The sequence below is a fragment of the Macrotis lagotis genome, chromosome 7 (genome assembly GCF_037893015.1).
Source record: "Macrotis lagotis isolate mMagLag1 chromosome 7, bilby.v1.9.chrom.fasta, whole genome shotgun sequence".
Taxonomy (NCBI): domain Eukaryota; kingdom Metazoa; phylum Chordata; class Mammalia; order Peramelemorphia; family Peramelidae; genus Macrotis; species Macrotis lagotis.
In genome coordinates this window covers 41,970,521-41,992,449 of record NC_133664.1, presented here as the reverse complement: position 1 = coordinate 41,992,449, position 21,929 = coordinate 41,970,521, and the positions used below count along the sequence as shown (strand labels likewise).

The 21,929-nt window shown below is 38.9% G+C and overlaps 1 protein-coding gene across 1 annotated transcript in view; it reads left to right on the top strand.

The window, feature by feature from the left end:
• SACM1L (SAC1 like phosphatidylinositide phosphatase) overlaps nt 1-21,882 on the top strand; it is a 58,618-nt gene extending 36,736 nt beyond the window's left edge. Inside the window, exons 8-20 of the mRNA XM_074195862.1 lie at nt 1,860-1,961; nt 3,911-3,996; nt 5,228-5,314; nt 6,153-6,221; nt 6,313-6,392; nt 11,402-11,500; nt 12,500-12,638; nt 12,987-13,056; nt 13,177-13,249; nt 13,796-13,889; nt 13,997-14,089; nt 16,342-16,399; nt 20,020-21,882. Coding sequence (XP_074051963.1) covers nt 1,860-1,961; nt 3,911-3,996; nt 5,228-5,314; nt 6,153-6,221; nt 6,313-6,392; nt 11,402-11,500; nt 12,500-12,638; nt 12,987-13,056; nt 13,177-13,249; nt 13,796-13,889; nt 13,997-14,089; nt 16,342-16,399; nt 20,020-20,156 — 1,187 coding nt within the window. The 3' untranslated portion in view covers nt 20,157-21,882. The remainder of the gene's footprint in view (nt 1-1,859; nt 1,962-3,910; nt 3,997-5,227; nt 5,315-6,152; nt 6,222-6,312; nt 6,393-11,401; nt 11,501-12,499; nt 12,639-12,986; nt 13,057-13,176; nt 13,250-13,795; nt 13,890-13,996; nt 14,090-16,341; nt 16,400-20,019) is intronic.
• The last annotated feature ends 47 nt before the right edge of the window (nt 21,883-21,929 follow it).

Here is a 21,929-nt window from a genome sequence, read left to right as displayed (position 1 = left end):
GATGCTTTCATTGTACCTATAACAACATAAACCAACCACTCCCACAAATAAAATCTCTCAGGGCTGGTCAGTTTTTTGAGATCAGTAAGGTTAATCACATTTTTTTCTAATTGCCTTTTGGGCAGCACAGGAGAATCTTACATCTATGAATACTTCCCCTCCTCAAGCCTGAACCCTCAAAGCAGGCAATATATAGTAGCCATTTCACATAGATAAACTGAGATACAGATAAGGAGCCACATTTGGGGAAATGGTGATTTCTATAGGTAGAAAATTTATCTTAATTGCTGAGTTTAAAAAACAAAACTCAAAACACCACTTTCCCTAAATAATACTTTGAAATAATTCTTAGTTGTGATAGGTTCTTTATGTTAAATTTACTGGCATACTTAAAAAACACAAAGGGGCAGCTAGGTAGCTCAGTGGATGGAGCTCTGGCCCTGGAGTCAGAAGGACTTGAGTTCAAATCTGGCCTAAACACTTAATAATTACCTAGCTGTGTGTGGCCTTGGGCAAGTCACTTAACCCCATTGCCTTGTAAAAAAAAAACACAAAACCCCTGATTTTTTCTGTAGGTTGGTTCCATCCAGTGAGTATCACAGAGGAAAGCCCTTCCCTCTCACACTTAAGGTTTCTGGAGTTGCAGTGGCCAAAGTAATTCACCTGCGATGGCTGGTCATCAATTGATGGAGCTCTTCCACACTCTGTGAAGCTGGCCATTGGATTAGATAGAGTTCTATTCTTGGACCTCTTCTGGAAGTTATTGTTGTCATACCTTTAAGAATTTGCACTTTGCTTATATGACCTTGAAGAACCTGGACTCACCCTCCACCCTGGGAGGAAGGAGGCATCTAAAGGTGAAGAGCCCACCAGCTTCTCTCAAATAGGCCAGGAATGTTTATCACAAATTGGAAAAGAAAGTGTTTTGACTATTTGTTTGTTTATATATTTATTTATTTGAAAGATTTTATTTATTTTGTGTTTTACAATTTTCCCCCAATCTTGCTTCCCTCCCCCCACCCCCCACAGAAGGCAGTCTGTTGGGGTGGCTAGGTGGCACAGTGGATGAGGCGGCTAGGTGGCGCAGTGGATAAAAGTACCAGCCCTGGAGTCAGGAGTACCTGGGTTCAAATCTGGTCTCAGACACTTAATAATTACCTAGCTGTGTGGCCTTGGGCAAGCCACTTAACCCCATTGCCTTGCAAAAATCTAAAAAAAAAAAAAAAAAAAAAAAAAGAAGGCAGTCTATTAGTCTTAACATTGTTTCCATGGTATTTATTGATCTCAGTTGAATGTAATGAGAGAGAAATCATATCGTTAAGGAAGAAAAATAAAGTATAAGAGATAGCAAAATTACATAATAAGATGCAGGGTTTTTTTTCTAAGTTAAAGGTAATAGTCTTTGGTCTTTGTTCAGACTCCACAATTCTTTCTCTAGATATAGATGGCACTCTCCTTTGCAAACAGCCCAAAATTGTCCCTGATTGTTGCACTGATGGAATGAGCGAGTCCATCAAGGTTGATCATCACCCCCATGTTGCTGTTAGGGTGTACAGTGTTTTTCTGGTTCTGCTCATCTCACTAAGCATCAGTCCATGCAAATCCCTCCAGGCTTCCCTGAATTCCCATCCTTCCTGGTTTCTAATAGAACAATAGTGTTCCATGACATACATATACCACAGTTCATTAAGCCATTCTTTAAGGACATGTTGTGATTATTTATAAAGCATCACAAAGATTGCATTTTTTTAATCTGTTCAATTTTGAAAATAAGACCCTGTGATAACATCCACATTGAATGAAACCTGAGCATATTCATGTGTCATTTCTGTTTTGTGTTTTTCTTAATGCTTTTAAAGTCATCACTATGCATTCTTGTTCCATTAATGGAAAATATTTTGACTGGATTCTCATCTCAAGGAGGAGCTGCTTCCGAGCTGGAGTGCGATATTATGTGAGAGGTAAGAGTCACCATCCACAAAGAGGAAATCGTGATGAAACTTTTGGGTGGTTTGGAGGTGACTTTTCATGTTCTGCTTGTTTTCATTGTTATTTGGTATCCTCTCTAGTTATTTAGCTTGTGCTTCAGTGTCATAATTAGATAAATTCTCTAATCAAAACCCATAAACATTTATCAACTATATATCTAGGCACTGTGCTAATAAGCATTATGGATTCAATTAATAAAAAGAAAGGCAAGCAATACTTTGTTTATAATCTAAAGGGGAAAATGACCCATAAAAGGAGCCAGGAAAGCGATGAGGGTCAAGGATGGGGACCGCCAGGTAATCATGTGGCTGTTGGAGGACATCTTATTCTTTGGAGCTGAAACGAGGCAGAGCAGCAGTGCAGGGTAAAGATCAGGGTTAAGGTTAGGCCTACACCTTGATCCTCTGTGCTTGGGTAAGGCAGAATGTTTTACTGGTGGACGGTTTTATCTTTGTCTTCAGCATCGGGCTTCATTGCCTGATATGCAAGCAAGCACTTAATAAATGCTCATTTAATTTGTTTGATTATACTGCTGACTTTGATGTTTAACTATAGGCTTCCCTTCACTGTTAGAAGAGAAAATTTTTGTTTTACTGTGAGCGTGAAAGCAGAATGAGAATTAGAATTACTTCTCTTGAATTCAACCATATCCCAGAAAGAAATTGTGATAACCTTCCATCATTACCCTTGCACTGTGGGAATGTCTGGGTTTTATTACCTTTTTTGCATTTTAAGTGTCACCCTGTTTGAAAGCTAAGTTATCTCTAAGTCTCTTCATCAGTGTTTCAGTGTCTTGGAAACTCATCCCGGGGCTGCTCCCTCCAGGAATGCTGATCTCAGACCTGTCATGACTTTTCATCTTTATTGGGATATTAAATGGATGGCAGTATTTAAAATTCCAGCAAAATCTCCCTTGTGTTTTATTAAAAAGAGCTGTAGAATGTTATTTGAAAGACAAGGCCTTTGCTATCTAGGGAGGACAAACAGCCAGTCCCAAAAGATCTCATAATTATTGAGACCTGGAGCCATTTTTATGAATTAGCATTATTAATTGGCTTTTTTAACCCAATTATGGTCTTAAGTAAAAATTGTTGTGGGAAAAAATAACTAATGTTACACATTCTTGATAATAATATAAAAAAATTACTAATAATTGCTCTAACTTTAGACATATCAGAATTTAGCACCCATCTTGGACTCCCTTTTCATCAAACAGTGTGTTTTCCCACCCCAAATTTTTGTAATCTTATAAACTCTAGAGACACCAGTGATAAAATAGGATCCACCTATGCAGCTGGGGTTGTGAGAAACTCAGTTTGTCTGGAATATTGGGTGCATGGAGGAAAGGAACTTGTCTTAAAATTAGAAAGGAAGGCGATAGCCAGGTATGGAAGACCTGGAGACATGGCCTTAGGAGCCCCTGAAGGGGTCCGAGCAGAAAAGGAACACACCCAATTCTGAATGAGGAACATAGAAGGACAATACCCACCTATGCAGCTGGGCAAGGGAACAGAAGGGCTGAGGTAGGGGTTGGGAGAGAACAATCAAAGTGATTCTACATAGAAAGTATTGATGGATTAAAGGCTGCCTTGGCTTCACTGTTGCATTTTTTTTTAAAGCAGGCCATTTATAAGTGACCAGCCTGGCAGTTACGTCACGATAACCATATTCCAAATACCTTGCTTCACTGTCCCTGCTAACCAAATGACCAAAAACATCTTTGCCAGACTGTCTGGTCTTGGTTCAGAAAATATGTCCACTTTGTACTTCTTTAAGACTTAGATGAAATGAGGTTTTAAATTTAATTTCCTGCTTCTATAATGAACACTTTTCACTAATTCAGACTGATCCTCACCCCCGTTAACTTGAGTTTGCAGGGTTCTGTGGCTCTTTTCTAATTAACTCTTTTTTCCTAATGTAGGAATAGATTCTGAAGGCCATGCTGCCAACTTTGTTGAAACGGAACAAATAGTGCACTACAATGGGACCAAAGCTTCGTTTGTTCAGGTGGGGGAGAAGAAACTTTGTTATGTGTCTGTGTCTACATGTTGCTTTGTTTTCTCTCTGTTTGATATACTGTTAAGTCATTACTGAACAAAGCTACTAAAACAAGTCAAACCCTAGCTACCTGTCACTGAAATTGGATCCCTCAAAGCAGAGCAAGGCTGCAGGCACCTTAGAGATAGCAAACATTTCTGTTAGTTCAACTTGACTCTTCTAAAGCTGAAGTGGGGAAATAGCTAAGAGAAGGAAGTGGCTCAAAATTAAACTCACTTCACTTTGAATTTGTGTTTACCCTGGGTGACCCAGGGGGTCAATCCCCCAAAGTGTGGAATAAGTCACTTTATGAAAAACACTTACTTTGTCACCTTCACAAGAATCCTAATCCCAAGGGTTGCTTTAGAGCTGTAGTGAGTAAGACTGGGCTTTCATGTAAGGATGCCTAAAAACTTGCTTCCAGGCTTCTCATAGGGACTAGACTTAGCCTTTCCTTCTCTCCTTTTGAAGAAAATTGTTTATTTTAGATTATTTAGGGAACAGGTAAAACTATACATAAGCTCATCTGCAGAGGTGAGGTAAGACTTTATTTGAAAAGATATATCTAGGGGCAGCTAGGTGGCATAGTGGATAAAGCACCAGCCCTGGAGTCAGGAGTACCTGGGTTCAAATCTGGTCTCAGACACTTAATAATTACCTAGCTGTGTGGCCTTGGGCAAGCCACTTAACCCTGTTTGCCTTACCAAAAAAAAAACTAAAAAAAGAAAAGAAAAGATATATCTGACATGAAAGAAGACAATATGTTTAATTTAGGAGCAGCTCTGCTGAAATCTGTATTTTCATGGTTCTTAGGTGGTTTATTTGGCCAGGACTGTGTTAATTTAACTCCAGCATCACTATTGAATGAGAAAATCCTCTTAGGATGTTACGGCTACTAGTGACAAGGCCACACTTCAGTAGATCGTTTTTAAAAAGGGACAGGTACTTGTCCTCTGTGATCAGTCTCTTTGCCTTAGACGGACTGGTCCTTGGACCGCAGGCAATAGAGACTTCAATGAGGCTGTCACTTGAGGTCTCTCTGGTTGGGAAGGACTTGTTGACTTGACCTCTCTGACCCTGGCCTTGTCTCGTGGGTGGATATTAGGAAGGGAGAGAAATGATAGAATAAGTGGAGAGATTAGAAAGAGAAGCAGATGCCCACCCATCTACCCCATTTCTGTTTCTGTTTTTGGATTTTTAGACGAGAGGATCAATGCCTTTTTTCTGGTCCCAGAGACCAAATCTCAAGTATAAGCCAAAGCCACAGATCAACCAAGTGGCCAACCAGGTAGGTGCCTGCCTGCTCCTCTCACTATTGGGGGGGGGGGGGTTGAGGGAGGATATAATGATGGTGGTGATGGTCTTTTCCCTTTAGCCTAGAGGGGAAGATCTCTGTGTCCCCTTAATAACTCACGCAGTAGACAGAGCAATATGGAATAAGTGACTAGGCCTCAAACCCTCTTTCCTTGTAATGACCACCAGACCTTAAAACAGAGGCCTTTGCATCAACTACTGTTTTTTAAGAATTAATAATAGAACTATCAGAGTGTCATGGGAAATAACTCTGGAGATCTAGCTTCTAGACCTTGCTTGGGGATGAGAAATGTTCCAGTGAATGTGACTTCGCTTGTTTGGCCCTCAGTTTTCTCATCTGTTAATTAAGAAGATCTTCCCTGCCACCCTCCAGTTGTTGAGAAAATTCAATGAAATAATCTATGTAACAGTAGCATGACATTTCAAGGCAGTGTGCCAAAAAAAAAAAAAAAGTTATTCATAGCGGGATTGTAGTCTAGCTTTTTAAGATTCCAGAGACTAGATGGAAGCTCAGGACTGACTACTGATTACATCACTTAGTGTTTGTCATCCAAGACTGGATAGAAGACTGGAGTGATGCAGAATGCATCTTGTTTACCACTATTGATTCTCATTAACTATTTATTAACTCTTGATGAGGTGATTCTCTGAGCTTTTAGAAAATAGAATTAATTTAGCTTTAGATGACAGTTCTTTAATTAGTCAGTATAATGTAAGCAGAAAATTCAGATGTTTTTAAAACTTGATGAAATTATTTCTGTAAGGAATTCTACAACCAGATAGTAAATTTGTTATCTTCTTTTTTCCTTCAGATGGATGGTTTTCAAAGACATTTTGACTCACAAATAATTACTTATGGAAAACAAGTCATTATTAATCTGGTATGCATCTAGAAAATCTTAAAAAAAACCTTACTCATCTACTTTTAAGCAAACTTGAAAGAAAGCTATTGGTGTTTTAAATTTTTCACAGGTTAACCAGAAGGGCTCAGAGAAGCCACTTGAACAGACATTTGCAAAAATGGTAACCTCCTTGGGAAATGGAAATATCAGGTATATGTAAATTGAAACTTGATTTTATTTTGTATGTTCAGGAGTTGTTCCTAAACACATTTTTTTGAGAAAACATATATTATTACTATTACTGGTACCATTCTTCATTTCTCATTTTATGACTATCTTTTGAATGGAAGAGGAAAGATAAGCTGATCTGTTAGAAAGTTTCAGGCCTTTTCAATGACTGCCTATAGCCTTAGGTTCTGTCTGTTAAGACAGAACTAAATTATATAAATTATAATTTATATATTATCATATATTTATATATTATTTGTTGTACATTTATATATTATTATATAATTATAAATTATAATTTTTATAATTATAAGTTACTAAATTATAAAAGGCAGAGAGTTAAGAAAATCATCATCATCAACATCTTATTTACATGAAATCACAACTCACATATAATATCTGGTGGTGGGTGTTTCCTCTTATTTTCCCCGGTCACTACTTGTTACCATGGGTGTTGATAGGCAGTAATGAGCCTGCTAATCTGGCAATGGGCAAAGGCCAAAGAGCCCATCTAATTCATGGTCAGCACCTAAGAGTTAACTGTAGTCTGGATTTCCTTGGTAGTTAGTCTACTCAGGTAAAGGCAAAATTCCTCTCTTGCAATAAACTTGAAGTGTATAAGGTTTGTATTTTTTTTTTGTAAGGCTTCTATTAGCAAAATCAGTTTATTTGTTATTGTCATATTCACTATGATCAGTATGGGCCACAAAAGTACAGGAGGAGGGCATCAGACAAGCACATTCATACATGTTCAAGCGTAAGACATAGTCATATACCTGCTAGAGGTATGTGACTTGGGATGATCTTAGGAAAGGGATCAGCCAAATAACATGAATAATTTTCCACATAATTTCAAAATAGACAAGGAAGCAAATGGAGTCTGTTTTAAGCAAAAGTTAAAAGCTATTTCTTCTCCCTCCCTATCCTTTTCAGTGAGTGGAAAGGCTAGTTATATACCTGTTTATCAGTTTGCTCTTTCCCCCTGAAAGGTTTCAGGGGTGAGAATTCAGCTGATGTCTCTGTTTTGTGGTGTTTTATTCAGGCCTGCTTAACATCTGAACCCACTCAGTAAAAGCAGAAAAGGTTCTTTTTTTTCCTAGTTATTTTTGTTGATTTCTTTTCTTAATACCTTCATCCAAGGTCTCGTGGAGAACATAATGATGCAACTTAGTTTGTCTTTTTTTATTCAGAATTTAGCAGGATGGTTAGAGAAGGATGAACGAGTTTGATAGGTCAGCAGAAGTCATGAAATTGCCCATTATTTGGGGTTTTTTTGCATTGTACATACAAGTGCAGCCCTAGCAGAGTTTGGGTGACTGAATTCCCTGGGACCCTTCACATTGGTTTGTTGCCTTCATCTTGTCTCTCTTTGTGCCATTCCTACTCTTTCCTGGGCAGACAAAGCAGTCTCATTGGGGCTTAGGACAGTGGGAAGGGACTGCTTCCCTTGAGAGAACCAGGCTGCTGACAAGGGCAGAAAACTGGGGAGAGCCTTGGGATTGCATGGGCTGCCCTGGAAAAGCTTGGGACATATTTGGCATGGCAGCTCTTTTGGGAGCTATAGCAGCTCCCTTTAGGGTCTTGTGATTTGCCTCCCGCCCAGCCAGAGTCTGATGCTTTTAAGCCCAGAATGCTTCACCTCTTATGTCAGAGACCACTTTAATAGTCTGGCTGAGTCTTTGGACCCTTTCTCAGAATAATGTATTAACTAGAGGCAGCTCAGTGGTTCAATGGATAGAGCTGAGTCTGAAGTCAAGAGAAGCTGAGTCCAAATCCAGTCCTGGATACTTGCTAGTTGTGTAACCCTGGACAAGTCACATAGCAGTCTCCCTCAGTTTCCTTACCAGTAATATGGGGCTTATCTTAGAACCTGCCTCCCAGGGTGGTTGTGAAGATAAAAAATAATACTTATTAAATACTGAGGGCCTTTCACATGGTAAACACCTAATAAAACACTTCAGTTTGAAAATAAAGGGGTTCAATTGTTTTTCTCAGCCTAAGTTAAGAATTCCTCCCTTAAAGAAATTTGGAATTGGCATTTTCTGCCACCTTGTGAGAGCTTCTGAGATGAGGCACAAGGTCCTGGAGTTTGCCCTGAGTTCTGGGTGTCTCTTAGGCTTCCTTCCAGGGGTCATTTGACTAGTAGGTGCTTAGTAACTAAATGCTCAAGAGAGAGGTTTGGTCCTGAGAGTCAGAGCCCTTAGCTTTCCAAGAGCAAAGACAAGAAGAAATTTACTTAGATTAATGTGCTTATTTCCAGGAGAAAAAACTTGATGCATCTGGTTAAGTAGTTGTGTATGGTCATTTCTTTAGCCTGATAAATAAGCATTTTTGAACCGCCTTCTGTGAGCCAAACAGCAAGGTCACCAAACAACAGTACAAGAATAGGAAAACTGCTTCCTTGAAGTAGTTTCTGTTCTACTAGGAGAAAATCTCTGACATAGATAAGGACATACAGAAGAGTCTATAAACCAAGTGAAGGCAGATACCTTCCAGGAGGCCAGTTAGAGAAGGTTGGCTGATCTCTGGCAGGTCAGCAAAACCCTTCCTTACTTCAGGTAGTCCTCATTGTCTGCTACTGGTGGTTCTTTGACTTTGGTCTATATGTACCATTACCCCCTTGATCATCTTGGGCCCCAGGGGTGGATGAAGTGGGAAAAGGATCAGGTTTGGATGCCTTTTTCAACCGTGATTGAAAAAGCATTTGCTGTGAACAGTTACATTTTCATAGTTGGAAGAAGTGTCTCCCCTAGTTTCCTTACACATAGCTTCAAGAAGAGGGAAAAGAGGGAAATGTGCATGAGCCTGCTCTGCAAATGTTGAAACAGAGGCTTCCCCTCCTCATGAAGACCCTTGTAAGTCTAGGCAGGCACCTTGAATTACTCATCCTGATAAGACTGGTGCCTGTTGCTAAGGAAGCATCAGATGAACTGGGGCCTGACAATATCAGTTCACACATGAGTTTTTCAAAGTATTTGTATCATGGTGGGAGAATACACCTTGCTCCCATTTAAATTTTGAATAAATGTAACAGAAATAGAAGACCCATGACTGGAACAGTCAGGAAAGGCCTCTTGGAGGAGGGGGCAGGAAGGGTGCTCCAGGTGTGTGTCAGGCAGCCAGGGGAACTGGACTGGTGCCAGGCTGAAGGGCTTTTAATACCACAGAGTGCTTTGTGTTTTATAAGAGGGATTTTATTCTAGAGGAAGGAAGGAGCATCTCTAGAGAGGGAAAAAATGGTCAATATTGTGTTGGTGAGGGGAGAAGAGATAAAACCTGAGCCAGGGTTGTTATGGACAGATGGGTGAAATGGGAGGGAAGAAAAGATGAAAAGGCAGAGGAGGCTTAGATTACAAAATTAGTGGCATCTTCTACAGCAAGAGGAAAGTTAGGAGAAAAATGAATTTAAAGGGAAAGAGTGATCTTCCTTCTGCCCTGGAGGAGGTCCATATAGACCAAGATGAAGACTAGGAGGGAGAAAGTGAGGTTAGAGTTATCATTTTGGGTTATTAGCAGCGAAGAAAATGGAAGTATCTGATGAAATGGCGAGACCCCAGAAAAGTTGGGTAGAGGGACCAGAAGAGCCCTCAGTATTTAATAAGTATTATTTTTTTATCTTCACAACCACCCTGGGAGGCAAGTTCTAAGATAAGCCCCATATTACTGATAAGGAAACTGAGGGAGACCATGGATGAGGTCCCGCAGAGCAGACTGAGGTGGACGTGGAAGACTGGAATATGAACATTATGGAGCAGTGTCACAGAAACCCAGGGAGGAGAGGGCACCTAAACAAAGAATGTCATTTTACTGGTAGAAATTAGGAGCATTAGGCTTGTCTTGGAAGCTCTCATCAGCCCCTACAGATTTTGACATCTTAGTTAAATCAGTTAAACTAATTTCTTTTTTTTTCTTTTTATAATTGTTTTTTAGGTTTGGTTTTTTTTTTTTGCAAGGCATTGGAGTTAAGTGACTTGCCCAAGGCCACACAGCTAGGTAATTATTAAGTGTCTGAGGCCGGATTTGAACTCAGGTACTCCTGACTCCAGGGCCAGTGCTCCACTGGGCCACCTAGCCGCCCCAATTAAACATATTTCTTCTAAAAAACCTATTTAGGGCCTAGTAGACATTTGAAGATGGCAGGATTCTGTTATCATCTCATACTGGAAACAAAGACCTTCTCTTCTTCTCTCTTTAATGTAAGGACTTCTAGAAAAGAACCTAGGAAGAAAGTATATTTTCTCACATTGGCCTGCCTTCCTATCAGAAAGAACTGGACAAAAATTGACTGCCCTGAGGCAGTCCCCTCCCTTTTGGAATCCTCAGCTCCTTAGAGACTTCTTAGGCACAAACAGGAAGCTATTTATCAACACTTTTAGCTCCTTTTCACCAATTAAAACTAGTTAAATTTGTTAATAGATTTGATTTTTGTAAATATAATTCTACATATTAAAAATTCAAAAACAAATACCATTTTCTCTGTAACTTAATTTTTTTAAATAAATCTTTTAACCTTTGATCAATCCATTTGATTTGACTTTAAACTCTAAAGCACAAGAGTAATTTTTGTGCCCTCCCTACAGCACCTTACATGATACTTGAATCTGATTGGTTGTGAATATTTTAATCCACCTATTTTTTCAAATGTCCTTGGTGGGAAGAGTGTTAGCTGCTATTAATGTGTGCAGGAGGGTTAAGAGACTTCCTTTCCCCTAGGCCCAGGCCTCCCCTCTGTGCTGAGTCCTGCACATCTTGAGGCCTTGACCCAAGAAGGCTCCACTTGAGCTTTCTGCTATAGGTTCCCCAGAGTTGACCTTGCCCAGGTCTTTAGCCTGTCTGTGCCTGTGTGTGTACACAAGGAAAAGGGGAATGAACATCTCAATAGTGGTCATGAGGCTCTTTTGTTCTGGGGTGCAGATAATGTGTATTGTGATATAGAAGGGACAGGAAGAGATGTTTTATTTATTTTCTGAATATCTTAATCTTTTGCATAGATACATTGCATTTGACTTCCACAAGGAATGTAGTAAAATGAGATGGGATCGTTTGACTATTTTGTTGGATAAAGTAGCTGATCGTCAAGATGAATTTGGGTAAGCTGCCTTGCATGGAGTGACATGACCAGAGTCATAATTCCCTGTTTACCATCAGCTAGCAGACTTTTCAAAAAAGGCTTTTTTCAAAAAAGCCTTTTCAGTTTCTGATCTATAATGTTGATTATGGAATAGGGAAGTGTGCAATACAGTGTAATGAATATTATTTTGAATTTGTGGGGAGTCATGAAAACCAAGGCTCATATTCCACTGCTGACACATTATGAATTTGACTTTTAATTTCCTCATCTAGAAAATGGGGATACCAACCCTATCTCCAAGGGTTGCTGCAGTGTTCAGATAAGAAATGTACATAGGACACTTTGAAAATTATAGAAATTTCAATTTATGATTTTCTATGCATGTAATATGCAACTAGGTGGCACAGTGGAAGGAGGAAGATTCATATGTTGGCCTTTCTATAACATTTTTAGAAAAATAACAAAAATATACCCTTTGTTTTAATTTCATTATATGTTTAGTTGAAAATAATTGACAAGAAAAGTTGGACACTTGAGATGATTTTTACATGCGAATGTTACCATTTAAAATTATTTAAACCTAATTTCCTTTTAGACATTTTAATTTTTTAAAACTCTTGTGCTTACATGGCATTACTTTCTTCACAAAGAAGTAGGTAGTGCCAGTGTCCATATCATTTAGGTCAATGTGGGAGGGACTACAAATAATTACAATTTTTAAAATTGTAAATGTTTCTTAAATCTCTCCTGAAGTGGTTGCAAGAGCTTCTTTTATGCTTGGGTTCCTACCTCACTGCCAGAACAAAATGGTGAAGGCTTCTCCATCAGAGATCCCACCCCTTCTTATGACTTCTTTTTTTTTCCCCATGGGTATATCCCTTTTTCTACTCCAAAATCCATTTTAACCTAATTGAACAATTGAACTTTTCTGAAATGTGAAGGAATTTCAAAAGGCAAACCATTTTTATGCAAAGATTAATTGTTCAGGTATAAAGATGTTTATACACAAATGTTTTAGTTATTTTCTAGTGGATGCTAATGGCAAAGTGGTGTCAAATCAGGATGGAATATTCCGCAGCAACTGTATGGATTGTCTGGACAGGACCAATGTGATCCAAAGCCTGTTGGCCCGCCGTTCTCTTCAAGCCCAGCTCCAGGTAGGGTTCTCCAAGTGAATTTCCAAATCATATTAGCATTTATCATGAATATGTGTTATATATATATTCCAAATTGATCTCTGGACCAAGTAAATGACAAGTAGCAACTTAAGTTATATTAATCTGACCATCTTGTGAGTAGTAAAGGAAGGTATTTGGGGGAGAAAGTGGTGCATTTTTGGAGGCATGATCATGACTGCTCTTCTCTCCTTGTCTGGAGAGAGAGAGAGAGAGAGAGAGAGAGAGAGAGAGAGAATGAGAATGAGAATGAGAATATGAGTGTGATGTTTTATTTATTTTATTTATCTGCACTTTTTCTCTTAAATGTTTTGCTTGTATGGAATCCAGAGAATTGGTGTTCTGCATGTTGGACAGAAGATTGAAGAACAAGCTGAATTTGAGAAAATTTACAAAAATGGTAGGTAGCCTTTTTGACAGAATCAAAGATTGTTTACTTTGAAATATAGTCTTCATTGGTAGGTAGGAATTTTGCTTTCATTTGAACTTGTCTTTCTCTTTTCTTTTTTTTTGAACACAGCTTGGGCTGATAATGCAAATGCTTGTGCCAAACAATATGCCGGAACTGGTGCCTTGAAGACTGATTTTACCAGGCAAGTTAGGGCCTAAACTTCACAACTAAACACGATCTAGTCTTGGGAGGTCACATCCTTGTTCCATTTTGGAATCTCCTTTGAAGAAAGATATGAATTATTTATAACTTTGTACAACAAAATCTAGCAAAAACCATCTTTACATGGAGAATTAGGTTGTCTTCTTTCTTGCTTCATAGGCTGAGCTGGCAATTATTGATTTTACTTTGAATTTGTAACTATATTTACTTTGATTTTCAGTTTTGTGTGTTATACAAGGCAATCTGTAGTGTCCATACCCTACTTCACTACTTTACTCATGACTTAGCTAGAGCCTTATCTGCCAGTAGATTGGGTTTAGGGAACTGAATGTTTCTTCCTCTTTGGATAGGGTACGTATATGTGTGTGAATGTGTGTGTACACATGCATATAAATTCTTCATAAGTTGTGGCATTATTTGATCACTTGACCTATTTCTCATATATTTCTCCTTTCTACTTTTATGAATTAGTTCATCGCATAATGTTACATATTAAAATAATCCTCAAATCACCTTTCTTATATAGAACTGGGAAAAGAACTCAGTGGGGTTTGATATTGGATGGTTGGAACTCACTCGTGCGCTACTACAAAAACAACTTTTCAGATGGCTTTCGACAGGTAAGAAGGACTTTTGAGCTTCATGAGCAGGACTCTGAGGGATGTAGATGACCACATGATTTTGTTATGTTTATGAAGGTGTTAATCAATCCATTTCTCTCTTCTAGGATGCTATAGACTTATTTCTTGGAAACTATTCAGTGGATGAAGTAGAACATAATAATCCACTACATATACAAAAGGACTGGAAATTCTTGGCTGTAAGGAAATTAACATTTATCTTTTGGAAGTTACCTTTGTTTTTCAGTTTCTTATGTTAACTCCTACTCTGTTAAATATTGCCAAAATCTCTTGATCTACATTAAAATGAATTTGTTTATAAATTCCTTCTATGGGATGATACAGACCCCTTATTATGAATTCATTTTTTTTGCCCTCTTACATACTTTTTATTATGGCATAGAGACCTGAATGCTTAAAGAAATTTTGTGATGATTTCTTAATTTTTTTTTAAAGATTTTATTTGAGTTTTACAATTTTTCTCCCAATCTTAACCCCCCCCCCACAGAAAGCAGTCTGTTAGTCTTTATTTTGTTTCCATGTTGTACATTGATCCAATGTGATGAGAGAAAAATCACATCCTTAAGGAAGAAACAAAAAGTATAAGAGATAACAAGATCAGACAATAAGATATCTTTTTTTTTCTCTAAATTAAAGGGAATAGTCCATGAACTTCATTCAAACTCCATGGCTCTTTATCTGGATACAGATGGTATTCTCCATTGCAGACAGCCCAGAATTGTCCCTGGTTGTTGCACTGATGGAATGAGCTAGTCCATCAATGTTGCTGATAGGGTGTACAGTGTTTTTCTGGTTCTGCTCATCTCAGTCAGCATCAGTTCATGCAAATCTCTCCAGGCTTCCCTGAATTCCTGTCCCTCCTGGTTTCCTAGTAGAACAATAGTGTTCCATGACATACATATACCACAGTTTGCTAAGCCATTCCCCAGTTGAAGGACATTTACTTGATTGCCAATTCTTTGCCACCACAAACAGGGCTGCTATGAATATTTTTGTACAAGTGATGTTTTTACCCTTTTTCATCATCTCTTCAGGGTATAGACCCAGTAGTGGTATTGCTGGATCAAAGGGTATGATCATTTTTGTTGCCCTTTGGGTGTAGTTCCAAATTTCTCTCCAGAAAGGTTGAATGAGTTCACAGCTCCACCAACAGTGTAATAGTGTCCCAGATTTCCCATAATGCTTCCAACAATGATCATTATCCTTTCTGGTCTTATTGGCCAGGATTACTTCTTAATTTTGATAGCAGCCAGCAGGAGTCTATCACCTTTATCACAATTCTGTATTGCTAAGATTAAGAAAGTTTTCTCTCTCTGAGAACCACACATAACTTGTTTTTGCCCTACCTTTTCCCTTCCCCTTCTCTTCTACCTCATGAACATCTAATCTGGGTCCTCTCCTAGGAGCTTCCCATTCCAGCATGCTGTCATTCTATAAAGGCCCTGCCATAGGTATTTGCAATCTAATAGAGAACTCTTAAAAGTCAAAAACCAGATCTAAAGGAAAGAATGATGCTCTGCCAGTAGAATTTCAGTCTTCTGAACTTAGAGAGCAGCAAGAAAAATCATCTACTCACAAAACTGACTGTGTCTCTGTGTGTACAGGAGTGAGAGTCCTTCTAGATTGCTGTCAGCTAATTCAGACAGAGAATACCTAGGAGGAAGGGAGCTCTGATCTTAAAGGTTGAGGCAAACAAACTTTTATTTCAAATGTTGTTTTTTTGCGTTGTTTTATGAAAAATGGTGGCCTTGGTAAGAAAGGGAACTTGGAGGAAGCCATTTAAAAAAAAAATATTTTTAGGGTTTTTTTTTTTTTTCTGCAAGGCAATGGGGTTAAGTGGCTTGCCCAAGGCCACACAGCTAGGTAATTATAAAGTGTCTGAGGTCGGATTTGAATTCAGGTACTCCTGACTCCATGACCAGTGCTCTATCCACTGCACCACCTAGCCGCCCCTTGAGGAAGCCATTTTTTTAAAAAATCTTATTACTTGGAAGGGACACTAGGTGAGGAACCAGGAGACTTGGATTTTAGTCCCAATTTTGCCTTTAAGTCATTTAGTTTCTCTGGGTCTCTGTTTTCTTTATCTGTAGCATAAAAGGAGTAGTTAAGACTTGTCTTCCAGCATTAAACCCCATGGTTCTTTGACTTAGGTGTGACTGATACAGGAGACCAAAACAAACCTCCTCAAATTCTAATTCTTAACAAAACCAAAAAAAATTTGGGAACCAAAATTACGTATCCTATTGATAGAAGACTTCTTAAAAATGAGTTGCTAATTTACTGGTTTTAGACTTACCAAGACTGAATTTTCTTGTGATTTTTTTAAGGGGGGGGGAAGGGGAGGAAATGTCAGGCACAGCATAAAATGTATGTGGCTGATCTCACACCAGATAAGTAGAATTCTTAAATGATTGCTTTGTTTTTTCCCCAGTTGCCTATTATCATGGTTGTTGCCTTTTCAATGTGCATTATCTGTTTGCTGATGGCTGGTAAGTTTATTCTTATTCCAACCTTAAATTAAATCTTTAAATCATTATATTAATATATATGTATATATATTTACATACACATACACATACATACATGTATGTAAATATTTTGCTGCATCTTAAGAGTTAAGACCATTCTAGCTTTGACAAAGTTTAATAAAACCTAATCAGTTTGTTCTTGAGCTGTCATAATAGAGAAAAGATTCATCTGCCAAAGAAGCTTGATCAATGATACATTTTTTATTCAGGACTAATCTAGTGCTAGCATCTCATCATTTAATTTGTAGAGTTAACTATAAAAATGCCTTTTTTATTGCCTCCTTTTCCTTTTTTTAACCTTTCTTAGAAATTCCCATTGAAGCAAAATAAACATATAATAGGAAAATGGGGGAAATGCTTTTATAGCTATGATTGAATTGTATGACATAGATTATTGAATATATCTACTTAATCATTAAACTTTTATTACCTGCCTACTCTGTGCCTACTACTAGCTTAGCCCTGGGGATAATGCAGAAAACAAAAGACAATCCTTGTCCTGCAGCTCACAAGCAAGTGCATAGGACTCATGCTGACAGGGTCTCTACGGGATAGATAGGAAATAATCAATAGAATTAAGACTGGGAAAGACTTCTCATAAGGAAGCAAGATGGTGAAGATAAGGAGAGCATTGCATGCAGGAAGGATGGCCTAGAACTGAGAGAATAGCAGGAGGCCATGGTCATGGATCTGGGGTATTGGGGGGGGAGTCTGGATCCAAGGGTCTAAGTAGTTGGAAGTAAGGAGTAAGAAGACTAGACCATGTGGATTGGGGGTGAGGGGGAGCTTTGATTGCGTAACAGCCAAAAGAAGCAATGAACTGATATATATTGAGTAAGGGGGAAGAAGGTGATATTATCTGATCTGTGCTTAAAGAAAATTATTTTGGTGGCTGAATGGATGTATTGAAGTGGGAGAGATATGAAGCAGACAGACTCACCAGTGGGCTATTGCAGTAGTCCAGGTGTGAGGTGATGAAGGACTGTATTAGAGGGAGAAGTCTTAGAGGAGAGAAGGGGGTGCCATTGGAGAGATGCAGGAAAGGTGATGTCAACAGACCTTGACATCAGCCTGCATATGGGAGATGAAAGAGGGAGGGGGCCAGAATGGCCCTTAGTTTGTAAGCTCAAGGAGACAGGGAGAATGATTGGAAGCAGGTTAGGTTCATGGGAAAAAATATTGAGTTCAAGTTTGGACAAGTTGAATTTAAGATGAATTCAGGCCATCTATTTTGGAATGTTTGTCAATTGGAGGTGAAAGTGATTTGAGAATCGTTTTTTGATAACAAATCTATGGGAGTTGATGTCTCTGAGTGGAAGACAAACCATGGTTAGCAGACATGACCTAGATGAGGATCCAGCCAAGATTGGGAAGGAGTGGTCTGGGAGGTAGGAGTAGTACCCCAGAAACCTCAGTGAGGTGGAGGACAGTCAGGATAGAGAAAGGGCCCTTGAGTGTAAGGATTAAAAAATCATCAGTAACTTTGGAGAGAGCAACTTTGGTGGAATGAAGAGCTTGGAGTCTGATTGTAGAGCTTTAAAAGGAGAATTGCAGGAGAACAAGTAGAGGCACTCGTTGTAGATGCCTTCTCTAGGCAGGAGAAATAGGGGATGATCATATCATATGTCAATCAACTTGCCAAGGCACATGAAGGAATCTTTGTGGGTAAAGGAGGTTTGAATAAATAGACATAATGTTTGGGGTGTGTGTGTGTGTGTGTGTGTGTGTGTGTTTGTGTTGATTTGACTAGTGAGGTTTTATGATAGGAGTAAATGGAATAATTAACTCTTCAAAACATAGAAGCTTAGATGGCTCTTTGTCAGCTAATAGTTTTATTACCTCTGCACAGAAAGTTGATGTTACCTGTGTGGTCTGGAAGTAAAGAGTACGGGCAGGCCGACCCTCTCCTCTGCCTCGGACATACTCCTTGCTTCCTGTCATTCTTTGTTGGCATTAAAAGATAATGCCCGAGCTTCCACTAACAGGACATCTGAGCACTTTTTTGGAGCATTCAGCACATCTCTCTGAAGGCTGACCTTTAGATTAGGGTGAACCTAAGCCAGGGCCGAGCTGCCACTGAACAGTAATGACTACCTCTGAAAACAATAAGCATCCAGGCGTTGTCCAACACTGGTACCAGGGCTGGTGCAAGATAGCATGGGGGGGGGGGGTAGAGGAGACAGAACCAACCATGTTATTCTTGTTTGGAGGATGAGACTCTTATAGGAAACATTGAGAGAAAAAATTCAGGAAAGTAACTAAATGCTAAGTTCCTATAAGCATAGGATTTAGTTAAAAAGAGGGAGAGGGACATGGGCTAGAAGGACTGAAGGTTTCATTAAGAAGGAGCTGGTCACTTAGATAGACTTTGGGGAGTTTTGGGGAGAGAAGGTATTATGGAACAATTATAAAGGAAGTCATAGAATCTCCATGAAAGAGAGAAGAAATCAGTCTGGCCAGAGCGTGTCTAATGAGAAGTTGTAGGAAATGAGCTGATGCAGAGGTTTGTGAGTGCCTGGGGAGGGATTGGGACTCGGGTCAGATGGAAAAGTTAGGCTCCATGAAACCTTCTGAGACAAGGAATGACTGTCATGCAACAGTGGTTAGCAGAATTTTAGCAAAGAGAGGCAGAAACAGGGAGACCATGTAGGGGGCAGCCACAGCATTGGCATCGAGATGGAGAAGAGGGATCAGATTAGGGGAGTGGCCATAAACAGACTTGGGGAACTGGAAGTGACCCCCAGGTTTTAAACTGTGAAGTTGGTAGCTTGGTGGTGTGGTGGATGTAGGTGGAGAAGGGAAGAAGCAGAGGGAACCTTTTGAGTCTTGGAGTTACAGCCCCTCTGGGGTGTAATGACGTCCCCTAGGACTTGAGTGTATGGAGCTAGAGCTGGGAGGAAAAAAGATCCCATCATGAGGACTTCAGGCCACTGAAGTTGGCCTTGCTTTCAGTTTGATAAGTAGATAACATCGATTTTGTTAACTCTGTGAATACAGGAGCATCTTACCAGTTTTGTGCTTTATATGTGCTGTGTCTAATTGCTTGCATCCAAAGCCAGGTTTAATCAGTTGTGGGTTTTACAAAGAGCAAAATGCAAAGACTACCATATAATGGATAAGAACTCAGGATGTGCAGCTGTCCTGTCCTGACTCTTTCTGAGTAAATGTGTATTTGTTTCCTTAGTTTTGTGGACCAAGTAATGCTAGTTTTGACCTCAAATAGGAAACCAAGTAAAACAGACCTTTTTTCCCTTTGGACCTGATATGGCTATTTGGTTGTAGTTTATACATTTGATATTTTTCAGGAATACTTATATAAAGTGAGCTGCATCTGTTGAACCTTTGATATAAAATTCTTTAAATAGCTACTTATAATACTTTCCAAAAGTGATAATTATTTATTAGGTATAATAGAAATATTGTTTTAAATTTTTAAAAGACCATGTTAATTAACTATGTGATTAGTATGACTGTGCTGATTAACTTTTTTGATTGGGATGTGCTGGACTGACAGCTCTAGTACTGATGAAAAGTGACTTATTGTAATAATTTTCTTTCTTTCTTTTTGAAAACATGAACAGGTGACACATGGACAGAAACACTGGCCTATGTTCTCTTCTGGGCAATTGCAAGCATTGGAACATTTTTAATTATTATTTACAATGGCAAGGATTTTGTTGATGCTCCAAAACTGGTCCAAAAAGAAAAGATAGACTGAATTTGTATCTGTGGAAAGCGGCTTGGCCTGGAAGATTCCACAATTCAGAATTGGAGTCTTTACTGATCTGCTTTCCACACCAGCACGGTGTCTTCTTAGCTTTTTTATCTTTAGAAAAAGCAAATCCTATACTTTCTTTAGTGATGGTGACATACAGTTGCGGTCTGGTGTTACAGCCGTCTTCAGAATGATCTTTTAAATAATGCATCAGTTGGGAATGGGACCCTCCTAAGTAGAACGGTGCAGGCCCAAGCCTGGTGATGTTCTTGGCTTAGAGCCTGCCAGAATTTCAACCGGGATTCTGCTGACCTGAATGTGATTGATGGAGGAATCTATTTAGCCAACTGGTGCAGTATTGGTAATGTATAAAATAAATTGAGTTTCATTCACTATTTAAAATAGTAAAATTATTTTTCTAGCTGAGTTTCAATTCTTGTCATCTCAGAACCAATCACAGTTGACAAGCATATGTTTGTGAACTTTTGTTAAGAGCTAAAACTTGTTCAATGCTAATAACTTCTATGAAAAGGTTAATCTTGTTTTATCTAATAGTTTGATTAAAATATTCTAAGTCTTCATTTCAGGGGTCTCTGGATGTTCCGGTGAACGTTTGAATTGTGCTGCTTCCTTCCTTCCCCCACAATTCCTGGCCACACTTTTGTAATTGCAGTTAGACTGACCACGTCACTGTGGTGAGACAGTTTAGATAGAATTCTATTTTCTTTCTAACAACGTACATGAAATCAAAGAAGAATGTAAAGTCTCTTTCCTCTGTGGTGTTCTACTCTTGAGCTAAAGGCCCAAAGCATCCTGTGTTGGAGCAGTTGTCAACAAGGGGGAGACGGCCCTCAGAGAGCCCAGTTTTGGGAAGGGACCTTGCTCGCCTTTGCTTTGGGGGCTGCAGCCTCCTGGCCATGCACGCCCTGTTGACACCACTGACCAGGGGTCACATAACTTCTGCTCTTTATCAATGTGTGTCTCAATTTTAGAACTTCCAAATCAGTGTAATTCTCTTAATCAAGGACCAACTTCAACTTTGATTTATGTGCAAAAATACATAGGAAATACGCTTTCAAAGCTATGCGTAGTTCTCATTGTGAATACAGCTGCATACTCAGATTGCAATTATGAAGCCCAACATTCTAAAACTGTGTAAGATTGCCACCGTTTCAGGAGAATTCATTTCACGCACTGCTAGAGTGTCAGTGTTGTGCTTGAATATTTATGTACAGTTTCTTTGTTTCAAGAGGACTGATGCCTTTTTTCTTTCAATGTTTCTCAAACCCCCTTTGTTTCAAGGTTACCTTTTGTTAGCACTCAAAACAAGAAACTGTTGCTTTTAGAATCCGTATTGGAAATAATAGCTGAAAAATCCTGTGTAGTTTCAAATCAGTCTCAGAGTACGTAATGACTAAGCTATATGGACTACTTTTTCTTAATATGTAAATAAATGTAATTTGCTCCAAAGACCGATGGACTAGGGGATCTGCCCATGTCTATTATAGGACATAATCCAAAAGCTTTTAGCCATCTCACGCTAAAAACTCATTTTACCCACTACAACAAAGACCAAATCAGAACTACAAATCTGGCTGCTTTGAAGAGATGGATTAATTTAGGTTTATTAGTTTCTAGGGTATATCTTTCAGAATTCTACAGTGGTTTTATTTCATATATTGTATATCTGCAAATGATAATAAAACTTCACTTTCTTTCTAACTCCTGACATGGTTGTTCCTGTACTATTCATTTGAAGATCTGTATGCTTTTCCC